Raw genomic sequence first — 15,812 nt, 5'->3', positions numbered from 1 at the left:
TCTAAATTGAGTTTTTTCTTTGTTATGGGATTAAAAAAATGAATTTTTCACCGGTTCGGATTTTATAATCCAAAAACCTCAAGAAATAGGGCGTGTTCCTTACTTTTTTGGATTATAGAATCCGAATACCCCTAAACGCCATTTTTCAGGGGAAAATTAGTCCAGATTATATAACTCAAACTGTATCAACACAAATTCTGAGTCTATTCGTAACATGGATAACCATTTTAAGGACCATATATATTAATCATCATAACTCTCATTTTCTGTTTTAGAAAAAAATCTGGTTTCCGTACTACTTGATCAGATTGCTCTAAAACTTCCCAGAAAATCATAAAAATAAATCATGGATAAAAATTAAATTCATGAATTTGATAAAAATAATAGGATCCCAAAATTAAGTTCACTTAAAAATAATTATATAAATAATAGAACATGATATGCTTAGATATTAAATAGGCTTAATTCCATGTTTGATCTCTTATGTTTATTTTAATTTTTAAGATGGTCCCTTATGTTTTAAAAGTTTCAAATTGGTCCCTTACGTTTTATAAGTGTTTTATAAGTTTTAAGTTGGTCAAAAATGTTATTCACATTGGAATAAGTCAGTCCATTTCGCAATTGAGTCTAATAAAACAAAAAATTTAAAAAATGTTTTAAAAGTGATTGTCTAAATAAATTAAATTTTATACTCAACCTGAATCTTTAAACGTTAAGTTATAGAAGAGACTAGCTTATTTCAATGCGAGTAACATTTTGTACCAAATTAAAACTTTTAAAACGTAAGCAATCATCTTGAAACTTTTAAAACATAAGAGACCAACTTAAAACCTAAAATAAACATAAGAGATCAAACATGCAATTAAGCATATTAAATACTATATTCAACAAAAAAAAATATCAATATTTTAAAATCTCATGGTCCACCTCAACAACTCTACCCCTCCTTGGGAGGATAGATCAATGATTCTAGACCAAAATGGACGCTAATGCAATCACCATCTACTCCTACTATGTGCTCTAACGGCATTTGCCATTTTCCATTGGAATATGTTTGAATCTTCTTCACTCATGTTTGAAATTTAAAGCTATCATATTGTCACTTAGTGCATACAAATTAAGACGTATTATTATTATTATTATATCCAGATAATCTTTTTTTCTTTCTAAAGAGTGTAATAACAAATATACAAATGGTGGAGAAATTGGAATATTGAGAATAGATTAATAATGAACGACTTAATATTTTGTGGTTCTAGACTTGAATAGACTAATGAAAGATAAGAAGATTTTTTTATGTGGCTTAGTTTAAACTCCGTGTTAATCCAACCTAGTGTCTCTCTTCCCTATTGCAAAGGGAATATCAAGTGTTTATTACCATATTATGTGTATAAATATATCATCTACATCTCCCATTATAATGCATGCAATATCATAAAGAGTCTCTTGTTCAATTATACTTTCAGTTAACTATACATACTTTCATTTCATTGATTAAATTTCCAAAATGCTTCAGAGCATGAAGCTGTTTCCATTATCATGTCTTCTTTGGTTCTTTTGTATGTTTGTAATGGCAACATCACCTCATGCTTCGTCAAAAACGCAAAGCAGCGAGGCAAATGCTTTATTGAAATGGAAAGCAAGCTTTGACAACCAAAGCAAGTCATTGCTCTCTTCATGGATTGGTAATAAGCCTTGCAATTGGGTGGGAATCACATGTGATGGCAAGTCAAAATCTATCTACAAGATACATCTTGCAAGTATTGGACTAAAAGGTACACTTCAAAATCTCAATATCTCATCACTTCCAAAAATCCATAGCTTAGTTTTAAGAAACAACTCATTCTTTGGAGTTGTTCCACATCATATTGGTGTAATGTCCAATCTAGAAACTCTTGATTTGTCACTAAATGAACTCTCTGGTAGCGTTCCCAATACCATTGGTAATTTCTCCAAACTATCCTATCTTGATCTCAGCTTTAATTATCTCAGTGGGTCTATCTCTATTTCTTTAGGAAAGTTGGCCAAAATAACAAATCTCAAGTTACATTCCAATCAACTTTTCGGCCACATTCCTCGTGAAATAGGAAATTTAGTCAACCTCCAGAGACTATATCTTGGAAATAACAGCCTTTCTGGCTTCATTCCTCGAGAAATTGGATTTCTAAAACAACTCGGTGAACTTGACTTGTCTATGAATCATCTCTCCGGTGCAATCCCTTCTACAATTGGAAATTTGAGCAATTTATATTATCTTTACCTTTATTCAAACCATCTCATTGGTAGCATTCCGAATGAAGTTGGAAAACTTTATTCCCTTTCCACAATCCAGTTGTTAGACAACAACCTCTCAGGGTCAATCCCTCCATCCATGAGTAACTTGGTCAATTTGGATTCTATTCTCCTTCATAGAAATAAACTCTCGGGACCAATTCCTACCACTATCGGAAATTTGACAAAACTCACAATGTTATCTCTTTTCTCAAATGCTCTCACCGGACAAATTCCACCTTCCATATATAACTTGGTCAATTTGGATACTATTGTCCTTCATACAAATACACTATCTGGACCTATTCCTTTCACTATAGGAAATTTGACAAAACTCACTGAGTTAACTCTTTTCTCAAATGCTCTCACCGGACAAATTCCACATTCCATAGGTAACTTGGTCAATTTGGATTCTATTATCCTTCATATAAATAAACTCTCGGGACCAATTCCTTGCACTATAAAAAATTTGACAAAACTCACAGTGTTATCTCTTTTCTCAAATGCTCTCACCGGACAAATTCCACCTTCCATTGGTAACTTGGTCAACTTGGATTCTATTACCATTTCAACAAATAAACCCTCTGGACCAATTCCTCCCACTATCGGAAATTTGACAAAACTCAGTAGCTTACCTCCTTTCTCAAATGCATTAAGTGGCAACATTCCAACCAGAATGAATAGAGTTACCAATTTAGAAGTTTTGTTGTTAGGTGATAATAATTTCACAGGTCAATTACCGCACAACATTTGTGTTAGTGGAAAGTTATATTGGTTCACTGCATCCAATAATCATTTCACAGGATTAGTTCCAATGAGTTTGAAGAATTGCTCCAGCCTTATTAGAGTTAGGCTTCAAAAAAATCAATTAACTGGAAATATAACAGATGGTTTTGGTGTTTATCCACATTTGGTCTACATGGAATTAAGTGATAATAATTTTTATGGCCATATATCACCAAATTGGGGTAAGTGCAAGAAACTCACAAGTCTTCAAATCTCCAACAATAATTTAACTGGAAGCATACCGCAAGAACTAGGTGGAGCAACACAATTACAAGAACTTAATCTGTCTTCAAACCATCTTACTGGAAAAATTCCAAAGGAGCTAGGAAACTTATCTTTGTTAATCAAACTCTCGATAAATAACAATAATCTTTTGGGAGAAGTTCCTGTACAAATTGCATCACTGCAGGCACTAACTGCCTTGGAGCTTGAAAAAAATAATTTAAGTGGCTTCATCCCTAGAAGACTTGGAAGGTTGTCTGAGTTAATACATTTGAATTTGAGCCAAAATAGGTTTGAAGGAAACATTCCCATTGAGTTTGGCCAATTAGAAGTTATTGAAGATCTTGACCTTAGTGGAAATTTTTTGAACGGAACCATACCATCAATGCTTGGACAGTTAAATCACATACAAACATTGAATCTTTCACATAATAATCTTTCTGGAACCATTCCTTTGAGCTACGGTAAGATGTTAAGCTTGACAATTGTTGATATATCATACAACCAATTGGAGGGTCCGATTCCTAACATTCCAGCCTTCCTAAAAGCTCCAATTGAAGCACTGAGAAATAACAAAGGCTTGTGTGGTAATGTCTCTGGTCTAGAGCCTTGCTCAACATCAGGTGGAAACTTTCATAACTTTCATAGTCATAAGACTAACAAAATTTTGGATCTAGTTTTACCCCTCACTCTTGGAACTCTATTGTTAGCATTATTTGTTTATGGGTTCTCATACCTTTTCTACCACACTTCAAGAAAAAAAGAATACAAGCCTACAGAAGAATTTCAAACTGAAAATCTCTTTGCAACATGGAGCTTTGATGGAAAAATGGTATATGAGAACATAATCGAAGCCACAGAAGATTTTGACAACAAGCATCTCATTGGGGTTGGAGGACATGGAAATGTTTACAAAGCAGAGTTGCCTTCAGGTCAAGTTGTAGCTGTGAAGAAACTTCATTTATTAGAACATGAAGAAATGTCTAATATGAAAGCATTCAATAATGAGATCCATGCTTTGACAGAAATTCGACATCGCAACATTGTGAAGTTATACGGCTTTTGTTCACATCGACTACACTCATTTTTGGTTTATGAATTTTTGGAGAAGGGTAGCATGTACAACATTTTGAAGGACAATGAACAAGCTGCTGAATTTGATTGGAATAAGAGGGTGAATATCATTAAAGATATAGCTAATGCCTTATTCTATCTGCATCATGATTGTTCCCCTCCTATTGTTCATCGAGATATATCCAGCAAGAATGTTATTTTGGATTTGGAATATGTAGCTCATGTCTCAGACTTCGGAACATCCAAGTTCCTAAATCCCAATTCATCCAACATGACTTCTTTTGCAGGCACCTTTGGATATGCAGCTCCAGGTCAATTCCTTTTCTTTTATATTAATTAAAGGTTATAATAATTTGTAGTTCATTTTTAGTACTTACATGTAAAATGTAATTATTTCACAACTATGAAATCTACATATCATGCTATTTTTACAGAATCATATTTTTCACGTGATAACTCTTTTTAAATTTCCACAGAACTTGCATACACAATGGAAGTAAATGAGAAATGTGATGTGTATAGTTTTGGGATATTAACCTTGGAAATACTTTATGGAAAGCACCCTGGAGATGTTGTAACTTCTTTGTGGCAGCAAGCTTCACAAAGTGTTATGGACGTGACACTTGATCCTATGCCATTGATAGATAAATTGGACCAACGTCTCCCTCATCCCACAAATACCATTGTTCAAGAGGTGTCTTCTGTGCTAAGGATTGCAGTTGCTTGCATAACAAAAAGCCCGTGTTCTCGCCCTACCATGGAGCAGGTCTGCAAGCAGCTTGTAATGTCATAGCCATGTTCAAAGGGTCAGTTACATATATATTGTCTCATATATATAGCCTAAATATTGTGTTTACAAAATATGGTGTTTACGAAATATATGTACTTCAATAATACATCATTGTTTTGTATTTGTAAAATCTTTTTTGGCATTGTGAATCGTTTTTATAATTATTATGAATTTATAGTTTCAAGTACGCTTTCAATATTGCTATAATTTAAAGTTTTATTTTAACTTTATATGATACTTATTTATATGCCAAAAAAAAAAGATGAAAACCTATATATAATATATAACTTTTGCTTCAGTTGAATCCAATATTGTGTCTCACACATCCTTTTAGGATTTTAAAGGACAATTTTTGTTTAAAAAAGTCTTGAGGATTTTAAAAGATTTTGCAAGATTTTGATGACTTTGATGATTTTAAAAGACTATTAAGGATTTAAATGGATTTAATTCATAAGATTTTAAAGGATTTGAAATGATTTTATGGATTTCAAGAGATTTCAACAGATTTTATGAATTTTAAGAAATAGTTGAAAAAAAATATCATAACACACTCTCTTTCACAAAATCTCAATAAAGACTCTTCTATTTATTTTATTTTATTTTTTACGGGAGAGCTAGAGAGAGAGAGGTTTTTTACGGGAGAGCTAGAGAGAGAGAGAGAGAGAGAGAAGGAAGGGGAGAGAGAGAGGGAGAGAGGGGAGAGGAAAAGAGAGAGTAAGAGAGAAGGGAGGAGAGAGAGGGAGAGATAGTAAAATCTTAAAAGAAAAAAACAATCCTAAGAAATTTCATGTTTTCATGAAAGACTTTTTCATGCTAAAATTTCACTAGAAAATCCCACAAAATCCATCAAAATCTGATTTATTAAACAATCCTTCGAAATTTGAATGATTTTGAATACCACTAGACTTTTTTTAAGTGATTAAGAGTCTTGATTGAATACTACAAGACTTTTTTTAAATGACAAAGAATCTTGATTGAATAACACAAGACTTTTTTTAAATTGGAAAGAGTCTTGATTGAATACCACAAGATTTTTTCATGATAAAAAAGTCTTTTAACCCTTAGAATCATGATCCAATACACCCCCCTTACTTTCTCGTCCTATATGAAGTGAAAAGGTTTTCTGTTAAGAACTAAATGAGAAGATCCAAATCCTAATAAATAATTTTATGTAAAATTTATAAAAGTAAATTGATTTCCTATCTTTTATACTGAGAATTACACATTAAGTATCGTGATTTATGCACTGCAGAAAAAACCTCCAAATTGATACATCAATAAAGGATGAACTATCTGATTCTAATCTAAATACACAAGAATCAAATAGGATTGCATTTTTCACAAAGTCCGGTAATAAAAAAACAAAGAGTTTGTAATCATAGTTTTCTAGTATGGTAAGTGTTATCCTAGAGACTAAATATGATGCAATCTTAAGTTGGTGTAGGTTCTGAAGATTTTTTTTTTTCAGTAACTAAAATTGAAACTTCCTCAAATGGGAGAGACTAAACACAAATAATAGTATTTCATATATATTTTATATATTGGAAAAATTATTACCATTGGCATTGTATCTATTATATGTGAACAAATTATGTAAACAAGATTTTGTCAAATTTTTTTAATGTAAGCAAGATGTAAAGTGTGTATGCAGTAATAGAAACTGTTTCCCTATGCCATCGGATCAGCTTTGTTCTTTTAAAAACCAAATTTGATTTACACAAGATGTTGAGCACGTCTGGTTTGAGGTGCAGTTAAAAGGACCGGTGATCCCATTTCTCCAACCATTGAATTATTATTATAAAATTAAAATGCGAAATGTTAATGGAACCTCATCGAAAGGAAACACCAATGACCCTCTTTCCTTCATCTTTGATTTTTATTCACTATCTAAAAAAAATAGTAGATATAAATGGTGGGAACCTTCTCAAACAAGTCATCTTAAAAGAAACAATTATTGGTCAGCCTAATATAAGAGTTCATATTCTATGAACATCGGTGTGCCCGTTAAACAAGAGAACAACCTAAGGACTAACTGTTGAACATATTAGAGAGAATAGAAGAATAGACTTCAAAATGATAGATTTCAAAATTTTCCCATAAATACTATTTCATTCTACTCAGTTTTAATACATCCTTTCGTGTAGAAGAGCAGGACTTTTATAAGCTTTCAATTTTTAATTGTTAAGAAAATTAAAAATGCATGATGTCTACAACTTCTTATTGTTGAAGATTAGTGTTAAAAAAAACAAGAACATGAGTCTCAATCCTTTTAGGTGGTTCTTCTATATTTATATTCCAAAGCTCGACTTCCAGCAAAATTCACGAATTTCTGCAACTGTACTGATCAATAAACTCTTCCTCCGTAACGATTTGACTTCCATCATTACCAACCTCCCTTCCCGAATCACAGTCCTCCGTTCCGTAGGTGCATCCGAATCAGCTTCTTGCTACCATTACACTTGTGCCTAAGGTGTGTTGTCTTTTCCTGGCTTAAGAATACTTGTATATCTATCTAATGTTTGTCTCTTCACTCTCTTGATTTTCCTATATCTGTACTTGAATTGGACATTTGTATGTTTTCTATATTGAAAATAGATCTAACCCACTAGCCTTTATTGACCAGAGTTACCAAGTCATCTATTTCTTGTGAGACCTGAAAATGTTGATCTTGTGGTAAAGTTTTTATTGCAACTGTGTAATGTTTTCAAACTTGAAGATGGGGTAAGATAGCTTTAGGCCGAATATTTCCTTATGCTGGAGCATTTTTGATACTCTACATTTTGTGTTATGGTTCTGGTCTTATCAATTTTAATATATAATTTAGATCAATATAATTGTACAGAATTGGTCTTTATATTAGACCAATTTATGCAATTTGACGCCATCAGCTCTTTCATTCTTTAATTTGTTTGAGTAATTGTTTTGAAGTTAAGAAATTGTCTTAATAACTTCATACAGATTTCTCAATGGTAGATTTGTGCTTTGGAAGATTGTGTGTTCATGTTGTTTTAATGTTTCCTTTCTTATGTTGCTGTTGGTTTTAGGAGTTTGTGTGAGTTGGATTTAACAAAAGGAACCAATATGTTTTATGGAACTTACCGTTTTGTTCTCAGGACAACGTTATTCTTGTTTAGAGCAAATTTTTAACAAATTAATTGGAAAAACTAAAATACTTACCAATGAAATATAGAATTTGCTTTGAAATTTTGACCAGTTTTAGCTAGAGATTTACTAGGAAATTTGTTGCAATATCTAAGCTATATATCTAGAGGACATATCTTACTTAAAAAAAAAAAAAACTAGAGAACATAAACTTTTGAATAGGATGTTGCTGCACATTGACTATGAATTTGCTATGACATCTTTATATTAGCAACGAATTAACATGAAAACTTTTCCTAGCAAATAAGCGTCCCATCGTTGCTGGAACAAATATATAGCTGCTATTTCACAATCAATCCCTAGTTCATTATGTTGATATGTTTTAGTAACTAATTAGCTATCTTTTCAATTGCATCCGTAATCCTGCAGAATTATGTAAGGGTCTTGTTCACTCATGTTGGAAGTTTAAAGCCACATGTTGTCTTAATACATACAAATTAATTAGGCCTACCGTTTTTTTTTTAATATCCACACAAATATCATTTCCCCCTAAATTAAAGAGCCTAAACTACGAATTTGCAATGTTGAAAAGTGGAGAATCGAAAGTCTTATTAATCCATGCTCCAACATATCAATTTTTTTTTAAGAGTTGAGTAGCTCAGCTAGTTTGAACTACAGATTAATAAATTGCAAGTTTTAGATTGAAATCCGAACAAAGAAATATATATTAATCTAACAATTAAATAATAACATTTCCTTTAAAAAAATAATTAATAACATTTATCATTAAAAAAATATTAACTTTCTTCTGTAGTCTTTTTTCTTTTGAAACATTATGCAGTCTTTTATTATCTGAATTATACTTACTATACTTACTATATATATATATATATTCCAGAGTTAATAATACAATACTAAAAATAGTTCAATTATTGCAAGGAAATAACCATAGTAAAAAAATAATATTTTTGACATGAATAAAGAGACAGATAGGGTAAAAAAACAACTTTGGGAGTTTCTTCACCTAAGAAGATGAAGTCCTCTGCAGAAGATGTTAATTTGTCTCCGGTTCAGATTATTAAAGTGAAAAAACTAGAAAAACATGTATTTTACGATGAAGATTCTTTTGGTTCAAGAGAAAATTTTGCATATGAATAAAAAAAACTTACTATGCTCTACTCTTACTATGAATAAAGGACGCTAAAGCAATCACCATCTACTCTACTCTTACTATGCTCTCACGGCATATGCAATTTTCCATTGGAATATGTTTGAATCTTCTTCACTCATATTGGAGGTTTAAAGCCAATAAATTGTCACTTAGTGTATACAAATTAAGACTTATAATTATTATTATTATTATATCCAGATATTTTTCTGCCTATTTTAGTTTTTGCTCTGCTTCTATTGTAAATATTGTTTGGATTTTGCTGATTCTTTCTTAGTACATCTTGTGCTAGGAAAGACTCATTGATTTCGTAATATATTCCATTTTAACTTCTTAAAAAAATGACAAAATATGTTTTTATTTTTCAAAATATGTTTTAAAAAACAATTTTAGAAAAGTGATTTCAAGAAGAGAAAAAGAAAAAACTTGTTTGGTAATGTGACTTTTAAAAACTGTTTTAGAAATGAAAAAAATTAGAAAATCCATTTGGTAATATAATTTTCAAAAACAGTTTTAGAAAACAGAAAATTAGAAAACCTGTTTGGTAATTAAATTTTTTAAAAACTTTTTTTTTTTAATTTTTAATAACCTATATAAATTATATTACCCTTTATATAATTGATTTTTTTCTTACAATTTTATCCTTAGTTACCAATCAAATTAAATTTCAAGTACTATAGTTAAATGTAGAATTTAGACACAAAATAAATTATTTTTTTACATACAAGTCAAAATTTGTTCAAGCGATACATAATTTAAAAATGTAAAACACATCAAAATATTATAGCATATTTAATGTCGATAACATAAACATCAAATAACCAAACAAAAACAATCATCCGCAAAAAAACTTTGTCTTGAAAATATAAATTTTGACCTTTATCTTAGCAATAATTACACATTTTTTTTTTTATACAAACTTACTTATTTTAGAATTTTAACCAATGCCTACTCGTTAGCGTTCTCATTTTTTTTAAAGATCATTCTCCATGTTTGATTTACAAGAGAATGTACATTTATTTAATCCACCTTAGTTGAATTGTGGAAAGAATTAAAGATAGTACGAAAATGATTTTATTTTAGTACAATTAAAAAATGTATCAATTAATGATTAAATTGTTAAATGTTGAATAAAATTAGACACCAATTTTCACGTGTGTCGTTTGAAAATCAAGAAGCGTGCAACAGAGTGAGAGAAAGCAAAATCAGAATGTAACTCTTGCAAAACGTGTCGCACACAATGAAAAAGGAAGGACGTGGTTTAATTGCAAAGAGTAACATATCATCCATGACCATGACTATGAATATTTTATTTTAGTTTACAAATTAAAAAAACAATATACATTTATTCAAATTATAGAATATATCAAATACAATGACATGATTAACATCGCTAAAAACGTAAAGGGTGAATATGCTAATAAACTCTCAATACCCAAGTTAATAACATACAACAACAAAATACCTACAAATAATATGATAAAATCTAAATCACCAGAATACCCCACGCTAACGAATCTGTCACATTGACGTCCAGATTATTGATTGAATATGTTATGGAGTGAAACTGATCTTTCATTATGAATCAAACAAACATCACAATAAGAAGTGAAATTAAAAAACAAGGTACAAGACGACGAACAACATAACACTACACTAACACATAAAAAAAACTTATTTAGATAAAAAAAAAGATACAGATGAAATATTCTATGTTAAAAATAACTTCAAACCACCGAGTGAACGAGATTTTTTTTTATCCATGACTATGAAATATTTCTCACCAAATGAGAAAATTAATATGAAATGCAAGGCAATAATGAGTGGCATTATTAAATGCATTATCATTCATGATTGTTAAGGAATAAAATGCATGGCAATAATGAGCGGCGTTGACTTTAGCAATAAAGATCAAATAATCTCATCAAAGTTTAGAACCGGGTGAGGCCTATATGATATCAACCAATAAAAATGTAATATACATAAGTAATATTAAATGTCAAATAAATGAGTAGATTTTTTCTAAAAATAAAAGAGTTAATCTTAATTTTTTTTTAATGAGAGTTAATCTTAATCATAAGGTAACTTTTAATACTTTAATTTTTATTTAATTTTTTTATTTTATTTATATTAAGGTGTTCAATCTTAATTAATTTACACTACAAGACTTATAACAAATAAAATTTTACATCAAATTTCTTTCATCTGGATGTCCTTAAATTCATCATTTACATTCATAAAATTTCTTTCATTCCAGAACCCCGAACGTGAGAACAAAAACATCTCCTTCTTTCAAATTTCTTGTCCTTTATTCTTCCATATTGATCAATTTTTGTTTCTTTTTCATTCTTATTCCCATTTTGATTGTTCAATTTTGTCGTTCAAAATTGCCCCAATTTCCAATTATCGTGAGAATTGTCGTTGTTTCTAGAACCGCGTCAGGTATCGTGACTTTTTTTTATTTTTTATTTAAGCAGCCAACCTAATAAAATCTGTTAACACGCATAGACATGTCTCACTATCAGCAAAAGCCTTTAAGCCAAAATAAAAGAACAAAAGCCTCATCACATAACCATTTCAGCAACAACCAAAAAAATGCTAGCAAACTCCCACAACATCACAGCGGTAACACCTGCTATTAGCCCTCAAAATACAACGGATGATTTTCTCAATTGTTATAATTAACTACCTCACAACCAAGAAAAATCAAATCAAAAAGAAAAATCAAGTCATCATACCTGAAGTTGTACTGGAAATAACGACAATTCTCACGATATTGGAAATCATGACGATTCTCACGAAAATTGAAAAATGTGGTAGTTGGGAACGACAAAATTGAACAATCAAAATCGGAGGAATAAATTTTATGAATATAACTGATAAATTTAAGGACATTCAGATTAAAGAAATTTGATGTGAAAATTTAATTGTTCTAAGTCAGTCCTGTCGTGTAAATTAATTAAGATTGAACACTGAAATATAATTAAGGCAATATTACATTATGAGTCATTTATCTTATTTATTTGTAACACTTTGGTCGTTTGTCTTTATTTTTTCCCGTTTAGGTTCTTTATCTCTCTTAAAAGCACATGTACATCTTTTTTCGTATTTTTTTTGTTAAAAAATACATAATTTTATTTTTAAAAATATATTTTTATTAAAACTGAAAAAAAATCCAAAAATATGATGAAGATGTTCATCATCTTCATCTTCTTCCTTTGAATCTTCATCATCTTCTTTAAATAAAAAAAACTACTAAAATACATCTCCAAATATCGTGAATTAATGTTATATTCACCTCAAATCTTATTTTAAACACAAAAATCAAAACCTTAATTTCACAAATGTTGGAAGGCGGATGGTGGGGGCTTAGTCACTGGCGGAAGGGTTAGGCTTTACGAAAGTTAAGATTGTTCTGAAAACAATAAAATTGATGTGCAAAACTGCTATCAATTTTGGGGTTATTTTTATGCCGGGCTTGAATATTGAGTTAGAAAATAATAATAATAATAATAATAATAATAATAATAATAATAATAATAATAATAGCGTGACAATTTATATAACTAATTTTTTTTTTTTTGATGAAACTAAATCTCTTTCTCTATAGGGGTTTGATTTTTTTTGATTTTTGTCGTTGTGCTTAGCATTATCCTTTGTTCCAAACTAGAAACGTGGAAGTGAGTTTTCCTCCGCTAGAAACTAATCAAAATGTTGTTAAGTTTTAATTAATTTTTTTGACAAAAACAAAATGATATTCATTCGTTCAAATAGAGAGATTACATCATTCAATACCGCTAAGTTAATAGCGTATAACGGCATAATGCCTACAAAAATATATGATAAAATTAAAATGATCGGAATACTCATGGCCTCCGGATCTGCAACGTTGACGCCCAAATCTTTGATTGAATAATCGATCTTCAAAATAAATCAGATGAACACCGCAAGAAGACGGGAATCAAACAGCGTCGCACAAGACGACGAACAACAAACCACCACACTTAGATGATGAAATCACAAAGAAAAAACCTAGATCTATGTGAAAATCACTTATTTAGATTGAAATATAGAGAAAAAGATGAAGATGAGTGATTTCAGGTCAAGAATTGACACAAAACCACCGCTCGATGGAAAATCTAGAAGAGAAAACCTAGAGAGAGAAAACTAGGGCCGGCTTGTAGAGTAAAATAAATATATATTTAAGTTTTAATTAATTTGAATTTCAATAATTTTGCCTAAATTTTATACTTCCGCAACAATGAATATATTTTTTTTATAAAATTATGTTGTAAAAGAAAATCAATTATTTTAACTAAAATGTAAGTTAGATGATTTTCATTTACAATTTAAATGGTTATTTAACAAAATAAAATTTCTAGTGAAAAATAAATTACCATGTAGTAAATTTGTTTTCATATAAAAAAATAGTCATATTTTGTAAAAAATAAATAAATAAAATTTAAGTAATATCTGGGATTAAAATGCAAGATGTTACAAATCTTCTTGTGTATATTTGCAACTCTTTTTTTTTTTGTTGACGAACTTGTATATTTGCAACTTAGTTTTTAATAATAGTGAACTATTGTATTTTAAAGAGGTGTAAAATGCTTTAGATAATTTTTTTTTTTTTAGAAGGCCTAAAGTAAGGCCTTGCTGATCGTGAATCTCTCGGCCATGGAAACATCATGCTTATGAGGTGTGATGGTAACTTTTGTGTTAAATGTTATGAGTTTTTCTAATGGTGTTCGTTTGAAAGTTTGGAGTGTGTTTTTCTTAAAGCGTTTGATTTCTTCGATGCCAATTTTAATGGATTATTTGGAAGAAAGCTTTACCTTGATTTTAAGGGTCCGTTTGGTTCGAGAATTAGGAGGGGAGGGATTTTTACGGAGGGGAGTGGAGGAGAGATATTTTTAATTAAAAGTGTGTTTGGTTCACAAGGGGAGGGGAGAGATTTTAACAGTATTTTACCGTTTTACCCTTAAACTTAATTAAATAAAAGAAACTGTTTGTTTTTACGATTTCAGAAACTGACAAAGACAAGCACACATCTAAGCCGCTATTTTATCTTAAACTGGCTCATGTATTTTGCTCCAAGCATCATATTGTTTTTTTTTTTGGCTTTTTTTATCGGAGCAATTCTTTGTAATATTTTTTTTATAAGAGCAATTCTTTGTAATCCTTGCATTTTTTTCCAATTACTTTCGTAAAAAATAGCATAGCTCTTAAATATATGACATAAGAATTTTCAAAATCATGGATAGTGCTTATTAATTAACAATTGTAAGATAAATGAAATTTGTTGCATATGAACAAATAAGACACATGAAAGTGACTATGACTACTGTTAACTATTTCTCCTTAAAAAAAATAATGATAAACATCATAACAAAACAGTCTCCCTAAAAAAACTCATAAACATCATAACACCATCATAGTATGATTAATCAGAAGAACCAAAGACAGTTTCCATTATGACTGCTTTGCGTGCTTTGGGTGGACATTGAAGAATCATTCTAAGTATGTCTAACAAATAAGAGTGGTAGATTATATAATAATAAAAATTGTTACAAGGAAAATATAACAAAATAATAATAATAATAATTGTTACAAGAATAAGATAACCTAATAATAATAATAAGATTGTTACAAAAATAATATAATCTAATAATAATAAAAGTTGTTACAAGGTTAATATTGAGATTTGAAATTAATTTAAGGATAATTATGGCAATGCAATAAAATTTTAAAGAGATTTGCTCCCCTCCCCTCCCCTTCCCTTCCCTTCTAAAAATTGAACCAAACACTTCAAATTAAAAATCTCCCCTCCCCTTCCCTCCCCTCCCCTCCAAAACTCTCGAACCAAACGGATCCTAAATAGAGCTCCGCAAATGGACAATAAAATTGAACCCTTCGAATCAATCGGTCTTTAAGTCGGATATTGGATCTTCTTTCTTTTCTACGGAGACTCTCTTTGAACTTCACAACCTTGACTTGATTACGTTACAGTCGAGGTTGTGTTACATTTACCTAGTTTTACTGTCCTTCTAGGCTCTCTTTAGTACCAACAGTAAAGAAAACTAAAATCAAAACAAAATAAATTGAGTCATGACATAAAGAAAAAGTCATAAAAATACAATGCAGTTTAACAAACAAACAAACACACTGAATGTGACTGCACAAAATCAGCGTTAAGAAACTATCCGTAGCCAGATAAATTGTTTGATCTTATCAGTTTAACAAACAAACACACTGAATGTGACTGCATAAGAATCTAGGCAACGTCTCAATCTCTCTATATTATGAATCACTTGTCTCTATCACTTTCATTTTCAGTGCCTCATCATTACCCACTTGGATTGTTTCTCAACAACACAACAACAACAACACGGCACCAAC

General features: G+C 30.3%; 1 protein-coding gene across 1 annotated transcript; it reads left to right on the top strand.

The window, feature by feature from the left end:
- Positions 1-1,482: 1,482 nt before the first annotated feature.
- Positions 1,483-5,289, top strand: LOC25480957 (probable leucine-rich repeat receptor-like protein kinase At1g35710). Its single transcript, XM_013586562.3, has 2 exons — positions 1,483-4,664; positions 4,830-5,289. The coding sequence occupies exons 1-2, from the start codon at positions 1,508-1,510 to the stop codon at positions 5,144-5,146; spliced, it is 3,474 nt and encodes a 1,157-aa protein (XP_013442016.1). The 5' UTR covers positions 1,483-1,507; the 3' UTR covers positions 5,147-5,289.
- Positions 5,290-15,812: the final 10,523 nt, after the last annotated feature.

Source organism: Medicago truncatula, chromosome 1, assembly GCF_003473485.1.
Source record: "Medicago truncatula cultivar Jemalong A17 chromosome 1, MtrunA17r5.0-ANR, whole genome shotgun sequence".
In the NCBI taxonomy this organism is placed as follows: domain Eukaryota; kingdom Viridiplantae; phylum Streptophyta; class Magnoliopsida; order Fabales; family Fabaceae; genus Medicago; species Medicago truncatula.
The sequence above is the reverse complement of the archived record's forward strand: the minus strand, read 5'-3'. Positions and strand labels throughout refer to the sequence as shown.

Coding starts and splice junctions, on each gene's coding strand:
- LOC25480957 (XM_013586562.3), top strand. CDS start 1,508: ATGCTTCAGAGCATGAAGCTGTTTCCATTATCATGTCTTCTTTGGTTC. Junction 4,665..4,829: donor CTTTGGATATGCAGCTCCAG/GTCAATTCCTTT, acceptor AAATTTCCACAG/AACTTGCATACACAATGGAA.